Genomic DNA, 24,174 nt, shown 5'->3' on the forward strand with positions numbered 1-24,174 from the left:
ATGAAATTCAATAACTACTAAACACATATTTGAGGAAAGTGCACTGATTTGGAAAAAAGTGACTTGATTGACAAAAATCATAGAGTATCTGTTTTCACTGTGGGTACTCATTTAAAATAGTTTGAGTACAAATAATTGTACTGTGTATTGTTTTTGTTCATCAATGTAGTCCTGTTGGCTATTTAGAATTGTGTAAAATAAGCTACAGCTATGGTAAATGTATGGAGATGAGAGATCTAAAAGTAAATATGATACTTTATTAATTTTACACCTCCCCGCGGGCTGAAAAAGTTAACAGATATAAACTCACAAACCCCAAAGATTTAAATGAAATATACGAGATATTTTATGTGGTAGTATCCAAAATGTGCTACAGGCTTTCTAAATACAAAGGAAAACACAGTCACTACCCTGAAGAGCATAGAATCTCAAATTATTTCCATCAACTTCAGCTTATTTGGAATGAAACAGAATCACAGAACTGAAAGGGACCTCGAGGGGTCATCTAGTCCAATCCGCCTGCGCTCATGGCAGAAATAAAACTATGATAGCTTGGTAAGGATTTTAATGCAATCGCCATTGTTGCCCTTCATTTTTCACTGGCTAGCTGCCATCAAAGCATCTAGCTTCAAGAGGGTAGCAGGATAGTTACTGCACCTGTTGTGTGTGCTGACCAATAGTGGGTGCTGTATGGTCCACGAAGCTATCATCCCTTAGCCCCCGATATCTTTCAGACTAAAGCATCCCTGATTCAATACTGTACATAGATCTGTCAGTTCATGTAACGACTCAGTAGCATGCCTATTTTACATGGATTTCTTACATTTTTAATTGGACATAAACAGCTACTATTTTATCTTAGACGCTTACTTTCAATGAGCTCATATATAACAATATGGGTCCAATGGAAATAAACTCTCTGCTACACCAATGATACAGTAAATTTTGTAGTTTCCATATTTTTGAAGATTTTGGATAAAGTCCAACAACCCTGCTTCTCAGAGCAGCAGCTTTCAAGCTGTCAGAGACGTGCATTGAAAAAAGCATTGGGACTTTGGTACCCACTAAAAAATTAACAAACATGTAAAACTTGTAAATCTCAGAAGTAAAGACCATAGGCCAAATTCTGCCCCCAGCTACACTCTGCAACACCACTGGATTCAGCTAGCATCGGGGTGTAACTTAAGCGGACTGTGAGTCCTGCTTCTTCCACACACCTCCACATAAATGACATGCAACTAACTTTAATTAGACCCTGGGTTTCTTCCTATAAAATCAATATTAAAATTATGTGTTACAATCCTACAAAACAACTTGAGCCAATTGAACTTTGTAGGCAGGGACTATAATTCTGTGGACCTCAAATAACTGTATTTTCAACAGCACTTGTTCGAAAAAAATTAAAGATAAAATTTATTTATGTACTAAATAGTCAATATTAAAATATGGTTATTAGACAAACAGTGAAAATACATTAGTCTATATTAAGAAATGACTTACATAGACATATACTTATGCTATATAAAGATATCCATGTCCATGTAGTGTATATATCTGTTCGTGTATATACCTATATAAGTGTATTTATCTACAGATACACATATGTATATATCTCTATATAGATGTATGCATCCACACCTATAAGTGTATGTATGTGTAGATATATATATAATATAAAGCTAACTTTCAGGCCTCAGAAAACAAAAGCTATCCCCATATAACAGCCAAATTCCTACATAACTCAATTTGGACATCTCATCTGGTGTGAACTGCACTCATTCCTAGTGTAAACCCCAGCGCGCTCTGCAATGATATACTGTAATGTCACATCGCAATCTGGATTTACTATAAAGGGCTGCTGACGAGTTTCAGAGCAGTAAACATTGCTGCGAGGTGTATTTCACACTGAGCTGGTTTTTATGAAGAACACTTCACCGCCCAGCCACGGTACCTAGATGATGAATGGTGAAAGATGCATGACAAGCTTCATCATTGTTTGTAAATCTTAACTGTTCCTGCTCACTAACTCTGCAGGCAATTTTCAAAGACAGCGGCCGACAGAAGGACAGCACAGCTTTCCTGAAGGTTATTCAACTTGTACTTGGCCTAAGCTATGCCTGTGAGGAACCATGCATTGAAAATAACCTCACCGCTTACCCTGAACCTTAGAATTAAAAACCCTGGTTGGGTGGCATGTTAATGGGAACTAAATGAAGAAATCCCAACCACAAGCTTTGATATTCACCCTTCACCCCTTGCCCTGAATGGTTATATACATCATGTACATGCAACATACACTGGTATTATTTATGCACAGCGTATAAATACACTTATGTATAAAGTGGATCTTTGTGAATGATGGATCCTGCTGATCCAACATTACCTGTCTCTAGTTAAGCTGCATAGAGCGGGCCATTGTCCCCTACTACCTCACCCACTGTGCGTGACAAATTACTTACACACTCTTCTCGTGGAACTTTTCCTTACTATTTTAGTGCCCTGTCTTAGCAGTAAACAGCCAACTCCTGCAGACATAATCCAACTCATTGCCACATGCAATCACTTACATACTAATATGCTATCTGCATAGGCTGGATCACCCCCTTCCAGGGAACTGCACGTGGCATCCTTCACCGTTTTCCTTGGATCGTTCTTTTATGGGGACAACAGTGGGGTTTGCCCTAATCCCTTACCAAATGACTACAGCTTTGCTCCCACAACCAGCAGACCCACAGGGAGCCATAAGAGGACATGGCTTTATGCACTGGTTCCAGGACTCCACATCTTATCTCTGACTTCTGAATAATACAGGTTTGTTGGAACTGTGTAGCCAAGGTCTAGCTGCTCACCCTTTTAAGGAAGGGATTCCCTAGAGCACTGCACGAAAATTAACTCAGCCAGAAGCAACAAGTATCTCTTGTTTTTTTTTCCAAAGGACTGTTCATGTACAATATCTGCAGAGTCTCCAATCCAGGCAGGCTCAAGATGTTATGGAGGCAGCTGACCACCACCTGCTGGAGGGAATGGGGAATCAATGTAGAGGGGACCCTTTTCCCTCTTAATATTGGCCAATCAGGTCCAGGCAGCAAAGTCAGGAAAAAATACAGCGATGCGCCAATACACTAGCCTGTCATGGTAAGCACACTGTTATCACTACTGTCCAACAGAACTCCTCCATTCTCTCTACTGTTTTGAGTGAGACAATAAGATTGCCATTGCTCCTTACTTGTATCAGGAAATTTTCATATTCAAAGGGTAAGACAATCAGTGGGCCAAATCCTCAACAGGGCAGCTTCATTGACTTGGATTTCTATAAAAGGGTATTCTGGATCCTGTAAAGTAGGAGGAGGGCTTTGCATGGTAACTATTGAAATATTTAGCATCTTGGGTAGCGCCCTCTGTCCCTGAAGAAAAGAGTGGCTAGAAAAAGGAACAAACTGGGCTCAGGGTTGCATAAGCATCTAAACCATCAATCCTCAGCTTGTGACGCCTCTCACTCTGTGAAGTAAGGAGAAACAACCTTTTCCTCCCAGCAACCAATAGCGGGAGAAGCAAGAAGAGATTGTAGCAGACTGAGCCACTGGAAGACACTAATAATCACACAACTACATACTGACATTGCCTTGCGTAAACACTGTATTGCAATCATGCAATGCCAGGAGGTGAACACTGCCTTGTGCTGTCACGATGACACTACTCCTCAGTGGCCTGTTGCTCTCTGCAGCTGTATTCAGTGATGAAGGGGTTCCCTCGATCAGCCAGGATCATCGGTCTGAACTACTGACAGTGGGTCAACTGTGTTCTTTGATTTGCCTTTTCCTCAAATCGGCGACAAAACTTTCTCATGGGACCCCCTTTTCTCTAGCAGGCTGCCTCCTAACAAAGCCCGCGGGACTCAATTTAATAAATGTTTGCAATCCACATTTTTATTCACACAAAATGTTATCGCCCAGCTAAACGCATGCCCTCATAAAACCCTGTCTTGTTATGCCAGCCAACGCTGGGAAAACCACAGAACTGATCAGACTGATACTTGCTGATTTATTTTAAAAGCCCCTGTGAGTGGGTGAGGGTTTACACATGTACGTGTGTCAGACCTGCCACAGGTGGGGTAGCTGGGGCTATCTGCTATTTCAGTACCACTCCAGGGTGGCCGCATCAAATGACAGCACTCACACCAAGTTAACAGGATGGTCTGGCATCCTTCACACCTCCCTGTATCTCACCTTGGCCGATGCCTTTTTGTGATATTTTTAAAAAAAATGGATAAGAAAAAAATCTCATTAAACTATGTGAGCTCTACATTTTTAGGTTTATCAGAATTAATTTCAGGCTTCCTTTGTAAGGAGTCTGCAAAACACACACCTTTCTAATTGTGCAAGGACTAGCTATTTTGTGCATGTATGATTTTCTTCCTTTATGTTTTAGAGTCTATGCAAAATACAGAATATATTAGAATAGAAAACAAACAGACTCTGAATCAGGAAAGAACTTAAGCATAATGGGACTGACGCAGATGCTTAAAGTTAAGCAGTGTTTAAGTAAAGAGCTGTGTGAATAACTTACTTTTGGGTTAAGTGGATGTACTCAAAAATAATAACTGAAAAAAATGGCTGAGTGATTTGAAATGAATTTTTTTTTATTTTTCTGGCAAAATCAAATAATTGAAAATTTTTGTTTCGGATCAAATGAAATGTTTCCCAAATAATTTTGTTCAGCTCCAAACAAAACTTTTCATTTTCCATATATTTTTCTAATCCTTTTAATATTTATTTTTTAAATAAAATTGAATTAAATTGCAAAACAAAATGTCTAAATGCTTCATTTCAGAAATGCCAAATCAAACTGTTTTGACTTTTCCAAAAAGATTTTTAATGGACTGAAACAATTTGCTGAATTTTACTTGAATTTATGAATTGTTTTGGTCAACCCAAATCCTCATTTTACAGTAAAAAACTGAGTCACCTGATTATTTTCACCCAGTTCTATTTAATTGCTTTCCTGAATAGGGGTGCCTTCCTATTGGGGCTTTAAAGATCGATTCTAGAATCTTTACTAATCCAATTTCACTCAGAATATACACAGGTATGAAATTATTCACCAAAACAGTTATTTTAAAACTCATATGAAAATAATTTGCCATGTTTTGTTATAAACTGCCCACCAAGGTCAACTGAAGTTTTGATAACTGCTGTTACAGCTAAAGAAACAATAATAATAGAAAGAAATAATGATGTCACAAATGAAAGTTAATTACTTGCTTACTTATAAAGAAAAAAATTACATTTTGGGCCTGCCAATTTTGATGCTTTCTTCTTCTTTTTCCTTTAAACATGACATCTTCTATTTAAAAAAATCTATCTAAAAAGAAGGCCTGTTGAAATGTTTGCTAGTTTGCTAGGACTTGATCCAACTTCTATTGTAATTGATAGAAAGACTCCCATTGACTTCGAAGGGAGTTTGCCTGGGCTCCACAAAACACACCAACACAAATCCATTGTGCTGGATACCTCTGCAATCCTGATCATCTGTGGACACGTCACAGTACAGCCATGCTACATCTTTTAGTTAACTGGTGCGCGTGTGTACACATCACCTCATCTTCCATTCTCCTCTAATTTTTTCTGAGCATACAGCAAGGCGCTGAAATTTACCAGGATCCTGCTCAAAACAAATACCCTACCTGATGATGGGAATGTAGCCGTCAAGAAGAGTAAAGGATGGTTTGATTTGTGTGCTTGTATACCAGCAATCCAAACCAAAGCTGGAAGAGTAGTTCTAATTGCAGGCCTGCTAGCCCTTCTGGCCTTCTTGTAATTCATGTCTGAGGGAGGTTGTATGTGGCATATGCATCTGGGACTGATAAATAAGAACCTGTTTAAAAATAATAGTGGCCAAAAATAAAAACAATTATGCAGAAACCAAGTATGTAAACGACAAAATATGCAGATGAAATGACAGCATTTTGTGAATCTGCATGCATTTTCTGTAAATCACCAAACAACGTTACCAGATCATTCCTACTGGTTTCAGTAAAGACCAACAGCTGTATGTTTTTTAATTGAAGTTTCTTCTGAAAATGTTATTTGAGAAATAGTGGGAAAGAGTCTCCATTTTCAGCTTTCATAGCGAAGAGTCGGCATATTTGAGAACATAGCTGCTGGGACTTTCTCTTTTTTAGCAGCTAGTTTTAAAAAGCAAAACACGAGGTAAGCCAGTACCCAGCCAACACGCTACATTCCAGCCACTGGGAGAAGACAGGGACTGTATTCCAACATCAGGTCATTTTTATCCTCATGGACATGGGGGCTGCAATTTGCATTGTCCTGCCCCAACGGGGGATAGCTGTGCCCCTTGAGAAAAGGGCCAGGTGATGATAACATCACCACCATGTTCCCCTCAGAGGTTTTGCTTGTGTTGAGCAGCTGTAAAATCCAGCCAGGTCTCTATGGGTGGAGGCTAACTGGGAAAGGTGCAGAAACAGCATCCCTCAGCTGCCCCAGCCCTGTCCCTTCGAGGGACAGCCAGGCCCACTTTGGGAGCTATGGTTGCTGGCTCCTCCTCCCTGGCAGAGATGGGTATGGAGCAGCTTGTGTTGTTGTGTTCCAGCGTTCAAGGAGATTTATCAGCATAACCCAGGGAGTGAATCTAGTCCACTGGCTGTAAATAAGGTACAGCCAGATTCAGTCTCTTCCTCCATTGGTGGGCATTGCTTCTGAGCTATAGTGTTAAACAGCAGCATTGCTTTTCTTTTTGCAGCAATGCTGTTGGGCAGCTTGGACCGATGCTATGAAACAGCTACAAGTTCCAGAAAGTGGTCTCACAGGTCTTCTACATGCCAATACTCTGTGACAGGCATATCTCTGATTCTGCATTCAGGCACGATCTGTGACACTAAAATATTCTTTAAACCTTGTATGGCATCCAAGGGCATAGATTCATTTAAAAATGTTGTACTTGAGACGCATCAAAAAGATGCATAGCTTTCCAACAATGCAATGCAGCCTGAGAAAAATGTCATAATCCAGAATCTCTTTTACATTCTTTCGGTGTATAGTATTTCTGCTATTCCAGCCCTCCTTTCACTGAAATGATTCTGAAGGTTTTTTTGTCATGAGACATGGGATTCTGTTTCTTACATGCCTTTGACTGTGACACCAATGTGAGATCCATCCCAAAATTGCTTTTATAATGGTAGAATCCAGAGCATGTTTCAAATTCCTCGTTGGGCTTCATCAATGGATCAGCACATTTTACAATAAAGCATCAGGAAAATTCTGAAGCAGTGGTACTGGCTCCACAGTTAAGAGTCTGAGATAGCTTCCACTACATGCCTCATTTTGACTCCCATATAATTATCTGGAAAAAGAACCTTTCTTGCTTGAAATTCCTCATGTTTATTCCTAGGCCAAAGAGGTTTTTTGTTGTTTTTTTTGTAGTTTTGAGGTTAATTGGACAAGCTGTTCTCTTAAGTAGGAAGACTCTGAAAACTTGGTTCATTTCCACTTTTTGAATGTCAAACTTTTCTTTTCTTTTTTTTTGGCTAAAGCTTAGCTCAGAAAATAGCATGGACTAAACACATCACAGTTGTGTTATACACTGTCCCAGTGTGTACTAGGGCAACTGGAACAGTCTGATAAATATTAAGGTTGAGTGGACATTTTGTAGATGACTAGATTGAAATTAGGTGCATGAGGGCATATCACAATATACTGGCTGTGTGTGTGTGTGGTGTTGCACTTTAGTGGCTTGTCCAGAGAAAGGATAGGGGAACTAGTACTAGTACTAAGGAAAACCTCTTTTAGCCTAACTGGCAAATGACCACATTTCTGGTGCTGAAGGAGAAAGATTCTAGTGCCAGTTGCCTGGGGGATTTGTGTGTGGTACATCTAGTAACTGTGGCTGTTGTCAGCAGCACATGGACAATATAACTGTCAAAAGACTATGTCTGAATATAATCTAGACTCACATAACAGGCAGAACACTAAAAATTGCTTCACTGTGCCTTTAGGTTAATTTTTCAAGCAGTGCTGCTTAATTAATTATTTTATACAATACAATTTTTTTGCATAGTATGTAATTAGACTGTGGAACTCATTGCCACGGGAAGTCATTTGAGATCAAGAACGTTACAAGATTCAAAAAGAGATTTGTCATTTATAAGATAACAAGACTATCCAGTTATAATAGGTAATGCCAACAACAATTTTGGAAGGGATAATAAACTGCATGCTTCAGGCCTTAAGCCAATCTATAACTAGATATTAATCTAATTTCTTATAATGTGGGGACAGATTTCCTCCTATATGCCTACTGCAGGGTTTCTCTTCCTCTGAAGCATGTAGTGCAAGTCACTGACAAAGACAAGGCACATAGACAGAGCTTGGTCTGATGCACTATGGCAATTGCGATGTCCTTATGCACCGAGTGGCAAAATTTGTAACCACTTTAATTCTTCCACTTTACATGTAAACAATGCTGGAGTACTTCTGGGATCTGTTTATTTAACAGGAACTAACATTTCCTAACAGAAATATCTGCAATTCCCCAATACGTTTACATTTTAAAAAGCTGTTTAAAAAACTAGGCCTGACTCTCATTTACCCTTCCAGAGAGGTTTAAAGGAACCACAGTGTAAATGAGACTCAGACTCTCAATTCACCAGGCTTTTTATGTCCTCAGTGCGAAGTCAGCCATCTCCCATTACCGAAAAGCTACCTCTGCCACTCCCATTTTCTCCGTCCTGTAACTTCAAACCACTAGATTTGTCGCGTCCCAATATGAAATGAACAAAGGTCTGTTTGAATCAGATACAATCGTCTTTTAGTACACCATAGCAAAGCTCTCCTCAAGGGCCCAGTTACCTAAGGGTATTCGTACACTGAAGCTAAAAGGTATAAATCCCACCTTGAGGAGACAAACCCTCCCTAGCTTGATCAGAGCTAGCACGCTAAAAACAGAAGCATAGCTGCTGTGGCAGGAGGAGCAGCAGAAGTAACTAGCCATCTTGAATACGCACCTATGGTCTCAGGCAAGGACGGTTCGTCCTTCCTCTTGCGTCTCATGCCACTGCAGCTATTTTTAGTGTGCTAGGTCAATCGATATGTCCACCTTCTAGCTCCATTGCAGATATACCCCATGTGTATCCTGACTGCCCTTATACTTTCTGTGTGGTGTGCCGTGTCTGGCTACTCACAGATCTTGTAAGATTTTTTTGACTTTGAATACAAAAGAAGATCGTTTAGTTTCACAGAGTTGACTGCTGCAGCAATTTCATGCTGGGGAGGCAGAAAAGATGGTGGTGGGGCAGTAGCATTGGCTATCACATGCTGTTGTCATGCCTGACAATTCAGTGGCAGGCTGTGTATGACTCCAGGACTAAAGTTTTAAAAGGGACAAGTACAAGACTATATTTCTATCATTCAGCTACTTTGAAAAAAAACCACTTTTTTGCAAACAAAATACAAAAAAACGAAAAATGTGGCAAAAGCAGATGACAACAAACTATCGGCAGGGTTAGGTAATCTAAGCAATTCCATATGCACAAATGACCACCTCTGGGTAATGTTAAAGGTGATAGGCTAAGACTACACTATGAGTGAGGAGGTGTTATTTGCCCGCTTGTGTACACATGCTTGCTTTAGCACTCATTGAGCTAGCATGAGTATAAATAGCAGTGGAGCTGCAGTAGCACTGGTTACGGCAGTGGAGGGACAGCTGAGCCATGCTGAGTACATACCCACCAGTTTCAGGCGGGTTTGTAGTCAGCACAGCTCAGCTGTGTCTGCACTGCCGCTGCCCCTTCTCCTGAGGCTACAGTGCGACTTATACTAGCACTAGTTCAGTAAGAGCTTATGTGAGTATGTGTAGGCAAGCAGGGAACTAACATCCTCAGCTTATAATGTAGACCTGGCCTTAGTGTGAAATGTTTGTGTATGCTGTTTTTGTGTTCATGTATATTTTTGCAAAACAAGCACATAAGATAAGAATTCTCATTAAAGACCATACTAAGCGTTTATATATCATTTAATTAGAGCTGGTCTGGAAAATGAAATGCCCATCCCAGGGGAAATTCCAACATTCTGAAAAGACCAAATTTTGAAATTTAGTGCAGAACAAAAATTCCATAGTCTTTTGTTTTGGAAACACTGAAATGACCCTATCAAAATGTTTCATTGTGATTATGGAAAAATATTCTAGTATAATATAAAGTATAGTATAATATTCTAATATAATATAAAGTATAGTATAATATAATATGTGTGTACATATATAATTTAATTTTTGTTTATTATATGGATTTTTTTAAAATTTAAGTCTAAACAAAATGAGTCAAAATGAAATAAAACAAGAAAGTCTAAACAAAATACTCAATTTCAGTTCAAATTGTTTTTAAAAATTTCTACTAAAAATGCCATCAAAATCAACACATTCCTGCAAAACATTTCAATTTTGATGAAACAGCATTTTCTGATGGAAAACTGATCTGCTGAAACCTTTTCAACCAATCCTACATTAATATTTTCAAAGCACTTTAAAAGCAAGTAATTCATCTGGTTAGGGAGTGTCATAGGATGTATGTACCCCATGCACTGTCAGCCACCGCTGATTGTCAGTTTCTCAGCAGCTGGGAGGATAAAAGAGCTGGGAAGCAAAAGGGCAGGGCAGCTGTCAGAGGAGTGAGCAGGCTGGAGAAAGGAGCTCCTGCCAGCAAGCTACTAAAGTGCTGCCCAGAGACAACAGCCCAGAAGGGGACAAACTGACCAACAGCAGAGCCTGAAGAGCCTGCAGAGATCCAGGGGACGGTAGGAAGGAGCTCAGGGCACTGTCAGAGGCAAAGAACCCTGATCCTACTCACCTAGCTCGAGGGCCCTGAGCTGGAACCCAGGGGAGTGGGCAGGCCTGGGTTCCCCTACTAACCCCTTGACAGACTTGGGAGTGAAGAAAGGGTTTTCAGATTCTGGACACCAGGAATAGATCGATAGCCCTGCTAGGTTAAGTGAGCCCAGGGCTGTGCCATGCTTGTCCAGAAGGAGTGCTGTTGCACTGACGCACCACCTCAGAGGAAGAAAAGTATTATCCCCATTTTACAGATGTGAAAACTAAGAAAGAGCAATCAAATAACTTGCCCAATGCCACTGCAGGAAACAGTGTCAGTGATAGGATTAAAACTCAGTTGTTCTAGGCTCCCAGTTTTACAGTAAAATTACAGATAATGACTCCTGATAGCACATCATTTGTATTGACAACATTCCAGAGATTTCCACAGGAAAACAAAAAATTCAAAGGCCCACATCTTAAAAATCAAGTAACCTCCTTAGCCATGGACAAAGGAATACACAAAATAAATATGAAGCAGTAGGACCATGAAGTGGGGCTTATTTTGTGCATTTCTTGGAATAAGATGGTCATTTAAAAATCGAGGGAGAGGTATGAGTGTGTGTGAGAGAGAAATCATTCTCTTTAATTTCCTTCTCTGTAGATTTGAACTTTTTCCTGAATGTATTACCTGTCCAGACAGCCCAGACTCCCAGGTTCCAGTTCAGAAAAACACGCCCATTCAAGCAGGGCACTTAAGCACATGTGTAACTTTCAGTCAATGGGATGTAAGGATATGCTTAAAATTAAGCATAAGCACTACTCTGAAAGGGATGGATTTAAGCATGTCTTTCCTGAATCGAGGCATCACTGAGGTATTTAAGCACCTGCTTAACTTTAAGCATGCAGGGTTTGTTCTAAAGCCCACTGAAGACAAGAGAGAGACTACAACTGATTTCAATCGACATCGGATTGGGCCTTAAAGAATTCCAACCAAAGTTTTGGACTGACTACCTTCCTCAGGAGGACCCAGGTTAATTGATTCCTGTAGTGATGACTGTGCTATAAATATTCCTACGGTTTCTCCTCTACTTTCACCATCATCTCTCAAGCTTGCTTCCAAAACAAATGTGTTCTACATGCCATGGACTTAATAGTCTCCTCTCCCATGTCTTTCTTTACCATTGCTCTTGATTCTGAAACATAAATAAAATGGAAATTAAAAGCTAAGGGGGGAGGGAAAAGGAAAAAGCTTTCTGAAGTACAACAAAGGCTACGTCTACCCCAGGAGCTGGGCATGATTCCCAGCTCGTACAGACATATTCACACTAGCTCAGGATCGAGCTAGCTTGCTAGAATCGATAGTGTAGCCGCACTAGCCTGGGCAGTAGCAAGCACCAGCACAGGCTAGCTGCCCCAAGTACATATCCAGGGGGTCCAGGCAACTTTGCACTTGGGACGGGTAGCACATGCCATTACTCACTCCTACCCATGCTACTGTGGCTATACTACTATTTTTAGAGAGCTAGCACAAATACATATACTCAAGTTGGGAATCACACCCTCAGCTTCAACTCTAGACTTAGCCTAAGAGTCCAAAACCTTTCCATTCTGCCTATTTTAAGTTCATCTAAAACTTGGCAGTACTGGAGAATCTGTTGCAAACTTTATAGCCCATTCTTTCACCACTGAGCTCTAATTTACCTTATTTTTTCCACTAATAAAGTTATAGTTGGAAGGACCCCAACCTTGCCAGCTGGAAGCAGTTGTATTTAGAACCGCTTAAAATTGCAAGGAGCTGGAGTGATGGTGTTTTGTCATTTAGAAAATGTCACCCCATTACTAAATGCAACATACTGTAACATGGCGTGACCTCATGTGGGAATGTCAGAAGCTTCCTGCAAACTTCTTCTCACCATTCATAAAACAAAAGTGAATGTAAATCAGAGGTCAGCTTATCTCTCCTCCCTTTCAACAGATCCAGGCTAAATGGGCAGTTAACTTAGCGGAACAAAATTAATGAAATGGTTTGACTGAAATACTAACTGTGCTAAAATCTGAACTGGCAAAGTCTGTATAAAGTCAAAGTTACAACTGAAGAGTCTGGTGTGGTAACAGACACTATGTATTGTAAGACCACCTCTGGTTACTAGCCCTTGATCAGTAATATTACCATTTAATAGCCAGTGCTGCAGGATAACAGGGCTGCTAACTCTGACATTTTTGCTCTAACTTGTATTTCTTTTTCTGTTTAGTCCTATTGAACTTCTATTACTGCACAGTTGCGTTTCTGTGAAGTTTATGGACTTCTGATACACAGATCTTCCAATAAATCTGTACAATCTTCAAACAGAAGTTATGGCCTTAAAATCTACTAAGATGTGTACTTGAAAGAAAAAAGCAGATTTGTATTTAATAATAAAAATGCTCCAGGGGAAAAATCAGGAACCGTGTGGTGTATTTTATTAATAACCTTCCACAAAATGGCTAAGAGTCCAGTGTCTTCACGGGCTTCGGAACAAGTAGACTTCAGCATTATGAGGTTAGATGAAGATATTATTTCAATTGGAAAAAAGGAAGAAGGGCTGAAACCAGCATACCGCATGTTTCATTTAATATATGTGTATAGTCAGTAGGGAAGGAAGAGGATTATTGTACAAGACTTAAAACAGATCCACCAACTTTACAGTAGTAGTAAACATACTAATGTCCGTATAATAGAATAAGTTACTAAAGCAGTTCCCATGGGCTAACTGATATATGAAGCTGGACTGATGTTATCTTTAAAGATGGGGTATTATTAACCATGGGGAGATGTGTCAGTTGCTCTATTATATACAAAATGCCCAGAGTCCAAGTCAGCAAAGCACTGAAAATATGAGAAAGTAGCCTGTCCTTTAAATGACCAAACACTTGTAGAAGACATAGCCAGTACCTTGCAGAGAAGGCAAGTGTCAGGTACTGAACAGCATTCCATTGTTCACACCATTCTAGCTGAGTTAGCATCCACTGGGAGTGAAAGTTGTGAAGGAGGAGAGAAAATATTCATAGGAATAAAGAGCAGAAGGAAAATTCCATGGGACTGCAGCCCCTGGTCTAACAGAGTGGAGATACTCACCTTTGGATGGAGAACTCCCAGCATATGCTCCCAGTGATTGGTCATAATTGGAAAAAACAAAAGATGAAACTCTTAAAAAGCCCATAACAAAGACATGTGTGTATTTACTCACATATTGAAGCTTCTCATAAAAATACTGGTACCTCTTTCAACTGGCAAGTACCCCTGCTATGAAAAAACACTCCTTCAGGGCTGGGAAAATGCTGTTTGATCTCCCTAAATTACATCTCACTGCTTGTCATTTTCTGATTGATGAAATAACTTAGGGAACAATATCAGTGTGTGGAATATTGCCTGAACAAGCAGTCAATGATTATTGAAAATACAGCGTTTATGCAGTTTAAAAATCAGTGAGCATATTACGCACAAGTTTTTTTTTCTGGAGCAATGAAAAAATCCTGAAATTAATTTGTTAATAAAAGGCATAGGGCTTTTTCGTCTATTTTTAAGAATACTGGACTAGTGAGGGTCATTAGTTAGTCATGATGGATGCAAGAAAAAGTGCCACCTGCAGTTGAATGTGAAGCCAAATGCTTATTTGACCACTGAATACAGAGAAAGGTGTTGCTGTTCAGGGGTTGTCAGAGCAGAGGGAGGAAAAATAAACTGAAGAAAAGAAAGGGAAAGTGAAAGCAAGGATCACTAATTTCTCTGAACCATTTAGAACTCCCAGAGAAGGGAAAAAAGTCTCTTAGGTTTCACCACATCATATTTTGTTTCTTCATCTTATGGTGTGGTGAAACCTGTCAGAAAATAGCCACTTCAAAAATACCGGGCCAGATCTTCAGCTGGTATAAATCGATCTAGCTGCATTGACTTTAATAGCTCTCTGCTGATTTACACCTGCTGTGCACTCATTTTCGAAAACTTCATTCTGGCCTTAGAAATCAAAGTTTCCATCGTGATGCACCCAAATCCAAACTTACGCAATCAAAATTTAATCAACACAAAAATCGAGCACACACTCTTGAGGACGGCACATGAAATACACATGGCCAAATAAAAAATAAGTAACCCACATCCTTGTATCCATTCATAAAAATGTGCTTAGCACATGTATATCAGCAGAGATGACTGCATTTCAGTGTAGTTTATAAAATGATAACGTACTGTGTAAGTGGGCTTGTTGTGTCCTAAGCAGAAGATGATGCATATAACATATTCAACTAGACTGTGCTCAGAGAGGAGTGAATTTCATTTGGAGTAATCAGACTTTTGGGCAGGAAATTCTGTGTGTATCCATCTTGTGGGATGGAACAATGGGTCAGAAAGACCGCCCCTCTGAGACCCTTATGCATGAAGCTACTGCATCTTTTCTTAGATCCTTCACCCACCACCTATTATGCAGAGGCTGCAGAGATTGTGTCGAATCCTTGCTGACTGCAGATTTTACTGATTATACTATCTACACTGCCTTTTGGTCTGGTTGCCACCTACCTTTACGATGGTCAAAAACTGAACTAAGCCTTTTCTCTAACCCCTGCCACTAAACCACGTCCCTTTTGCCAAGCCATGTCACTCCCTTAACCTGAACCATGAAGGGACTCTCCTACTACAAGGTATTGGTAAAACTTTCCTCTCTCCTACCTTTTCCTCCCTTCCTGGATGCTAGGGAGCAGGGACTCTCTGTTCTCTCTCCTCCTCTCTTGGAAGAGGGAAGTACCATTGGTTCCTTATGTCCACAAAAGGGAGGTGGTTCCATTTACAGAAAAGACAGGTGGTGTGTCCATGTGACTTCTCCTCTCCTAGAGGCTTCCACATCACTGAATCCATCTGATCTGCATCTTCCCCTCTGTCCAACTGACCCGGATTAGACACAGTGGGACATGATTTCCTGATCAGCACTTTGATTGCTTTAAGGCCCTGTTCGTGCTTCATAGTCCTATTGCTCCATGTCAGAACTGCTAACCCACTACACATAAACCCAGAGGCCCTTACAAACAAACTAGTGTACAGACATTTTAAAAATAAACTTTTTAGTGTTATACGAAAAACACCAGATGGGAAAAATATGTGTTTCTCTGGAATTCTTTTCAACCAGGCAATGTAGTCTGATGTGTTTGAAAGCTAAGAATGGAGGTGGGTGAATTATTTCCCACAGAGAACCCAGTCCTTCTTTACTCCAGGTTTTGGATGGATGGGCCTGAAGTGTCTTCTGAAACGCACGTGGAGACAACAACAGGATTGCAAGCCATGGGGGCCTATGAAAGTACTGGCCTGAAAGGAATATTTAGTGAAAAGAATCTTTAAAAAAAATAAAGAGGTGGTCCCTTCTTCGAAAGACAGCTCAGAACTGTCTGGGGTAAATGTTTCCCTGGAGAAACTTATTTGATTGAATATGAATAGGGATTGAATAGGAATAGGAATTGAATAGGAATTTGCATTATTTTAACCTTTAGTTGTTCTTCCTGCAATCTACCAAAACGAATGCAGGAGCAGACAAGACCCTAAAATTAGCACCTTCCCTCCCACACTAATTTATCAGACTTCCAAAAAGTGAACTTCACAATGCCATATGCATCCCAGCACCACACATCATCCAAAAACAGATTGCTCTTTATAAGCTTGGTTATGATACGTATCTTCAGCACTGCTAAATTAAACCTTGTCCATAATCCTAGTTTTTTATATCCTCTCAAGGTGAATTAAAAAAATATCTGAGACCCCCATTAGGTCTGGGGTGACTGTGCACCTACCGCTTGCTTTAGACTCTGAGTATGAGGGGCTGTCCTCGAAAGTGAAGATCTGCGGAACACAAGCAGGCGTGCTAACACTCTGGCCCAGGTAGGAGGCAGGAGGGTAGTACGAGTGCATCCTGTACTGGGAGCTCATGGCATGTCGGCTCTCTGTGCTTTTCATCTGTTCAAAGAAAGAATTAGAACAGCAGTGTATAAAAACTGAATCAGAGGTGGGGAGTGAGATTTATTTGCATCTTGGAAATTTCTCACTGTCCTTCATTTACATATTATTGACTTAGATTTCAAGAGAAAACACATTCATTTCCTAGGATTTTTGTTTAGAAAATACTTATTTCCAGCACAGATAGTATCACTGTGAGCTTTCTAATCCCATTCTGTCTGTGTGTTCAACCCTGATGAACAGTAGCAGAAATGAACAGCAGCCATTCAGTCCTTGGAGTCTCCAAAGAGACTAACAACCATGGGACCAATCGGAGATGGTAGTTACTACAATGAGAACACACACACATTCCCTAGAAACTGGACAGAGCAGACCAATCTAGAGATTTATATAGACCCCATCAACTGAGTATCTGAGCACCTCACACATTAATGAATTTATTCTTAAAACCCAGTGAGGTAGAAAAATATTATCCCTCTTTTACAAGGGGAAACTGAGTCAGGCAGAAATTAAGTGACTGCCTCAGTCACACAGGAAATCTGTCAGAGCCAGGAATGGAATTTAAGATCTCGTAAGTCTCAGTCCAAACCATCCTTTCTCATTTCAAACAGCCCAAACTGCTTCCAGGTCATAAAAACTTTGAACCTGGATCAAGGATGAATGGAGACCAAAACTCAGAAATGAAGGCTTATCCTATTTCCAATCCCTTGGGCCAATCTAATCTGCCCTCCATCCTTGAGCTTTATGAAGTACCCAAACAGAATTAACTATATCTTTAAATTTTTATTTTACGGAAACTGGCATTATTATTTATTTTAAACTTCTATACCATAAGGCTGATATAACAGTTAAAGGTAAGCAAGAAACCTAGAAAGCCATTATTACTAAAAACATTAAAATCCTATGTGCGAAGGTAATACTATATTACCTAACTTCCGCAAATTGGTTTGTCATTAAATTACTAGTAGATAAAGAGCTTTTGACCAGAGAAAAATGATCACAGTATTATTAAACCTGTAAATCTATCCATAGGCACACCTGTACAACTATGCTATCTGAGGTTGCTTATCTAAGGTACAGTGTACTCATGTTACATACGGACAGTGGGCCAAATTCTGCCAGCAGTTATACCCATCGTATTCTGTGGACTTCACCAGAATTTGGCCCTCTATGTTTATCCAACAAAATATGCCCCTGCAATCATACTTGGAAGAAAAACAGGAAAAGTTCTACCTGGTACAGTGAATGAGTGTGTCAGGGTTGCTCTCCAAATCTACTTTTCCGAGTGTTTCCCCTGTTGTTTACACTTTCAGTATTCAAACTGCCATATTAGAATTAGCATGGTCTTAGTAACACAGAGATTTCACATGAATAAGACTTAGCGCAATATCCTACCCTCTGTTTTGGGATGAAATTCCAAGTGATGTGACTAAGGTGCATAATTATTTGTTTTATGGCTGCAACACGGTCTTAAACAGTTATAGACATACCTAGAGATAGACAGGATATACCTACAGTCCTGCAGGTATGGTCTTTAATATAACGAATAATAACAACACTCATTTATAAGATGATTTTCTGCTCTCTGCATGCTAGGTACAAAAACATAAAATAAACCAATTAAAGTTTACTCCCAATAAGACAATGTTAAACAAACTTCGGAACCAACTCCTTGTCCGGTAGCATTCTGAAAACTTTTTGAAGTCAGAAGGGGCTTAGGCCTTGCTTAAAAGAGGTCAAACCAATGACCCTAAGGCTGGATAGTAAGGCACTCCCCAAAACATAGGGAGGCCAGGGCTAAGACATAAAGCTCAGCACACTTCCCATCTCCAAATCCACAATGCCCTCTGTGACCTAAGAAGGCGAGAACGCAATATAAAAAGCCAGAAACTCAGTATAAGGTACGTAGGACCCAGTCTATTCCCAAGGCTTTGAATGTCAACATCAAAGGCTCCTTCTCAGTCCATGCACCTCTGAAGGCAGTGAGCACTGAGCATGGTGGAGCAGATGGTAGAAGAACCACCTCTGCCTGCCCTCAGCAATCATGTTGTCATGTTCTGTGGTATGAGACAACTGTCCTGGCAGCTCAGTTTTTAGGCCTGCTATCCTTGAAAGTAACTGTTTGGGTGTGTGTGGAGTCTGTCGGCGGGCACTAAAAATATCACCTGCTGGAGATAATATGATTTGAGCAGCAATAAAATGGAAGAACTGTTCAATGGCACTGAATGAATGTCTTGTTTCCTTCCCCTGCAGGATGGGGGTGATGATCTGTTTCCTTTCAAGACTTTTAAAGCTTTCCCCCCAATTCCTTAAAAAAATAACTCACCTAAAAATCCCAGGATTCAATGAGTTATTACGACTATTAGTATTAGTACATGGTAGCTGTCGGCAAGAGACATGTTTTATAATCTTATTACCCACACCAAGTCTATGAACCACAGTCCGACCAACAGACAGGCTTGGCTCTGCAAAGCATATGCATTGAATTAACCACCCAAGAAATCAAAAAGCTTTAGGTTTTGTTTTATTAAACTGTTTAGAATATACGCCACTGTAAATCTGAACCAGAAGGTTTCCTTTTCATAGTGCTTAGCTACCCTATTTTATAGTAACAGTAAAAAACCAACCAAACATAAACATTCCTGACCTTATCACTGTATTAAAAATGGGGACCTATGAGATCATTACCCTGGGGGAGGGTGGTTTCACTCTGTATTAACCCCTTTAGCTTCGGCTAGGTTGGGAGTTCTTGCACCATTGGTGATAAGTCAGAAGGAGGGCGCTCATGGCATGATTGGGAGTTCAAAAGGGTTCCCAGGGGGACAAAGTGGTACCCTCATTATGGGATACTTGCCATAAATATTGGGACACACTTTCAATCAGCAGGATGCTGTGAGGTAGATTGTCAAACTGGTGGGCAGGCAGCAAAACAGGGGTAATAGTCGTCTCCTGTGCTCTGGCTTGAACACAGACCCCTTTCATTTTGAAAGGAGCATTTAAAATAAACGCACAACATAAGCCTCCCTTCTCACTCATCCTTTCCTCTGTTTGTTTGTTTGTTACACCCACCTATTGCAACTTATCTCATCCAAAGTTTGTGAGCTCTTTAGGACAGGAAGAGCGCCCAGCACAACCAGGCCCCAAACCAGTTGGGGCCTCTAAATGCTAGTGATAAGAATGTTTAACCTGCACACTTTTTGCTGGGGCATGGTTAGCAGGCCTCTTTTCCAAAGAGTTATAGGATTACAACCAATCACTCTTTTTTTACAATGCAGGAAGGGCGACAGCTATTGACCTAGCTGCCCCATCACCTGTAAATATGGTATTGCCCTTGCTTAGGGCTCTTGGGTTTCTCATCTCTAGGCACCTCCTACCAGTTGCATTTCATTATCACTCCTCTTTGCATTTGGGAATCCTTTGGGCCCATCTTTGCCCTCAGATGCACAGCCAGGCCACAGCTCTCACTGAAGAGAGATTTGGCCCATTCAATATTCACAGTTGCTGGTACACTGTGCAAATGCAGTATAGAGTCAAAGGATGTATTGTGTACGGCAGCCAGATAACTGGTGAGAGGGACTTTAAAAATGATACACGAAATAAATACAAGGGAGCCAAAAAAACATGTAAACTGTAACTTTGGAATTCTTTTGTTTCTGTTGTCTGAAAAGACGGTAGAGGGCTCTGCATCAACAGGCAGTTGCAGGTTGTTCACATGTGTTTGTGTGTTTAAAAACTGCTAAACAAAAGCCTTTCGTCAGTTAATGACCACTACACACAAAGCCTCCAGCTCTCCACTGATGGCTGACAAAGCAACAGAACCGTTACCTCTATGAAGGTTACAGGAGCTCAAACAATACGACATTCCACAAACTCAGATCATTGCCGGGAATCCCACCGGGGCAACCCCCCAACACTGCAGAAGAGGTGGGTGCAGCCCAGCCCTAGCTTTCCAGGCCCCTTGCAGCACCTCCCCTACCCTGCAGGTACCTTGTGGAGGGCTCTCTACAGAATCAAGAGACACATATTAGGAACTAGGAAGACCAAGGATGGGAGAAGATCAGGCCATTGCACCTGGCTGCTTAGTCTTCTCCTACCAGCCCTGTGTAAACATTCAAGCATTGCCAACCCTAAGTGTTCAAAGATCACGAGTCAGGTCCCCAAAATCATGGGAGTTTCAACAAATGAGAAATGCATTTTAAAAAAATGAAAGCTGAGATTTAAGAAAAAGACCAAATATCATGTGACCTGTGATAAAACTGCAAGTGTGGAAAACACTGAGTCAGAAAAAATATACACCTGGAGAGCATGGGCCTCCTCCTTTAGGGCCTGAACCTCCTGCCATCGAAGTTGATGACAAAGACCCCACAGAGTTCAAAGGCAGCTGAGACCAGGGCAATCAGAGCTAGGGGAAAAGCTTGGTAAAGTAGTTCCCTCAGAGCCACGCTGCCCAGGATGGAGCAGAGTGTCGGGGAAGGAGGGAGTTGTGTTGAACACCTCCGGGCCAAGTGTCCTTGCAGTTCCCAGGGAATCCATGGGTCCCAGGGGTAGGGACAGGAGAAACCTCATACACCCCATAGAATGATTTGGGGGGAACTCAAAAGATCCTTGCAGAAGGATCCTCCTTTCCTCCTTTGCCCTCTCCAGGTGATTTTTCCATGGGAAGGGCAATAGCTAGTTGTGAAGAAGCCGACTGCCTCTGTGTTAAATCCCTTGCAAAATAAACAAAACTGAGCTGATCACATCTTTCTTTGTGTAGCTGGCCCATCCCATTCCCCAGGCACAAAGCTACAAGGAAGAAGACACATCTCCCTCCTAAAGTGCCCATCTATGGAGGAGACAGATGCTGCAAAGAGCACAGGTCTGGGAGTGTGATCTTGGGCAGGTCTTTAACATACAAACTCCATGACTCTGCTTTCTCAATGACTCATACATAAGCTATCCCCCGCCAAAGCTGCCTTAAAATTCTGGCAGAGCTTTTTCGGCTTCTGAGCATGTATACATAGTACTAGCTGCTAACTGTTTTAACATTAACTCCTTTCCCTTCCCTAAAAGCTACGCCATTTTCAGGGGAGATAAAATGGCATCTAGCATTTATTTATAGCTCTCTTTTAAAAACAGCAGAATTCAGATCTCAGTGTTCTGTTGTGAGATGAGAAGATGGTCTTCTGCTTATGACACGGGACTAAGAATCAAGACAACTGGGTTCCCTGCTCTGCTGTGCCACCAGACGGCTGTGTGACCATTGAGCAAGTCACTTAACAAGTCTATGTTTCAGTTTCCCCATTTCTAAAATGGTGATAATACACCTTCCCTACCTTATGGGGTGGTGTTAACGAACGAAACCTCACATTTATGAAGTGCTTTGAGATCCTTAGACAAAAGTTGCTATAGACATGCTCAGTCTTATTACATTAATACTGTTCAGAGTATTTTTGTTCACTTCTAAAACCTAGTAATCACATTCTGCAGGATGAAGAAGAAGAAAAAAAAAAAAGACAATGACACCATGCCTTGAATTACTTTGATTCTAGCATGGAAAATGCAGGAGACATCTATATCTGTCCTTCCTTGATAGACAAACTTAATTAACCTTTGCTATTCTGTTCCAACCTACTGTTTTAGACAAAAGCAGTGACCCATAAACAATATGTTACCATCAGAATCTCAACTGCTGTGACATCAAGAGATATAGCCCTATCAGCAGTATCGGAAAATAAACCGCTTAGATTAGCTCCTCTAAGAATTATGGATTATATCCATGTCACACATGAGCTGTCAGAAACATTAGGATACTTTTAGCATAAATCTGTAATGTGAAGGGTATCTTATGAATACAGTACATAATATACTGCTTACAGGGCACGTTGGGATGGTTTTGGGTTACTTGTGAAATGCATGTATACATTTAGGTATTTTTCACCCTATACGTAAGATGCTGACTGCATATTTTTGTAAATGGGTCAAATTTAGGAAAGAAAAATTATGTCAAAACAACAGGAGAGAGAGACTGCAAAAGGTGACGGGAACAACATATTTTAGAGAAGGTTGCTATTCTTAGAGTTTACACTCTTAGCTGCTTGATCACAGCTCTGCCTTTGAAACCCACAAAAAAATTTTTTCTGGATGCCATGTTTTATAAATCCTTAATACTGTAATTGAGGTGTTTAGGTAAACAGCCTTAATCATGCATTTTAGAATTAACAGTATAATTTTTCTCAGTACAGTAAATTAATTTCTTTATTTGACCTTGCACAGTGATTATTTCAGATTTTCTGCCTACACTGCCACAGGAAGGAATGAAAATGAAGGTTTTTGGAAGTGACCATGGTGATTGTACAAGTTGCATTTTAAAAATAAAGCTTCAACATTTCAGTTTTGGATCCAGAAAGTATCTGAAATCCAGAGGCTTTGTAAAAAAACGTTTGCGAGCTTTTTCCCGTCTCTAACCCTTGCTGAAGGCACACTGCGCCACCCTCCTGGCACAACAGAAGCCCTCTTCAGAGAAGACCCAGCAGCGCTCCAGACCACAAGGAGGAGTCTTCTGAAGGAAAGCTGGTCGACTTAGTCAGACTTGTTACCAGTCTGGCAGCAGGGAGTGGAAGGATGTAAACACCTGCTGGAGAGGCATCTCGTTCAGAAGCCAGCACTAACCTTCTGCTGTGACTGTTGGCCCAGCAGTTATCATGATCCACTGCCTTCTTATAGGAGAGAATTTAAGCCTGACTAGATACAGATTGTGCCAATTTTTGTTCTTGAAGTCAAGACCAAAGCCATCTCAACATTTAACATTTACCTCCAGCTAAACAGCTGTCAGTGACATTGGTCCCAGAGACAGCAATTCACCAACTTCCATTAAAACATGAACGTGTGCGGACTCCCAGTGCCAATGCTGTTCAACTCATTTCACTGTTGATTGGATATAAGGCATGAATTTCTGTTACAATGACCAGAGAGAGGGCCCAGTTGCTAAGTGCAGAAATAGAACGAAAAGAGATGGATAGTAACTGTTAAGCCTGTTACATTTCTTCCGCCTTCCCTCTCTTGTGCACATGCAAGTACTTTTTTGTTTATGAAATAATATTTAATACTCCACATCAGGTCTTATTTGAACATCTGCCTTAAACTGGCAAGAAAACCTGGCTTTAAGTAACTAAAAACATATCAGATAACGCTGCTGGTGCTGCTCTCTTAAACACTACCATTTTCGTTATGCTCATCGTATTGTGATGGATACAGCTTCCTGAATAATTATATACAAACAAATGAAACCTCCAGAGAAATACCACAAGACCAAACTTTCCCCCACAGGAATCCATGCAAGTACATGAGCTCCTGCAAAGAACAAAGACTAATGAAATCTGACATTAATCTACATTAAA

The 24,174-nt window shown here is 40.6% G+C and overlaps 1 protein-coding gene across 2 annotated transcripts in view; it reads right to left on the reverse strand.

Annotated features, from left to right (window-relative positions):
• DMRT1 (doublesex and mab-3 related transcription factor 1) overlaps window positions 1–24,174 on the reverse strand; it is an 84,528-nt gene that overhangs the window by 22,982 nt on the left and 37,372 nt on the right. For both annotated transcript variants that reach the window (XM_034774517.1, XM_034774518.1), the window contains exon 4: window positions 16,633–16,795. In XM_034774517.1, the coding sequence (XP_034630408.1) occupies window positions 16,633–16,795 (163 nt within the window). The remainder of the gene's footprint in view (window positions 1–16,632; window positions 16,796–24,174) is intronic.

Source organism: Trachemys scripta, chromosome 6 (genome assembly GCF_013100865.1).
Source record: "Trachemys scripta elegans isolate TJP31775 chromosome 6, CAS_Tse_1.0, whole genome shotgun sequence".
Classification (NCBI taxonomy): domain Eukaryota; kingdom Metazoa; phylum Chordata; order Testudines; family Emydidae; genus Trachemys; species Trachemys scripta.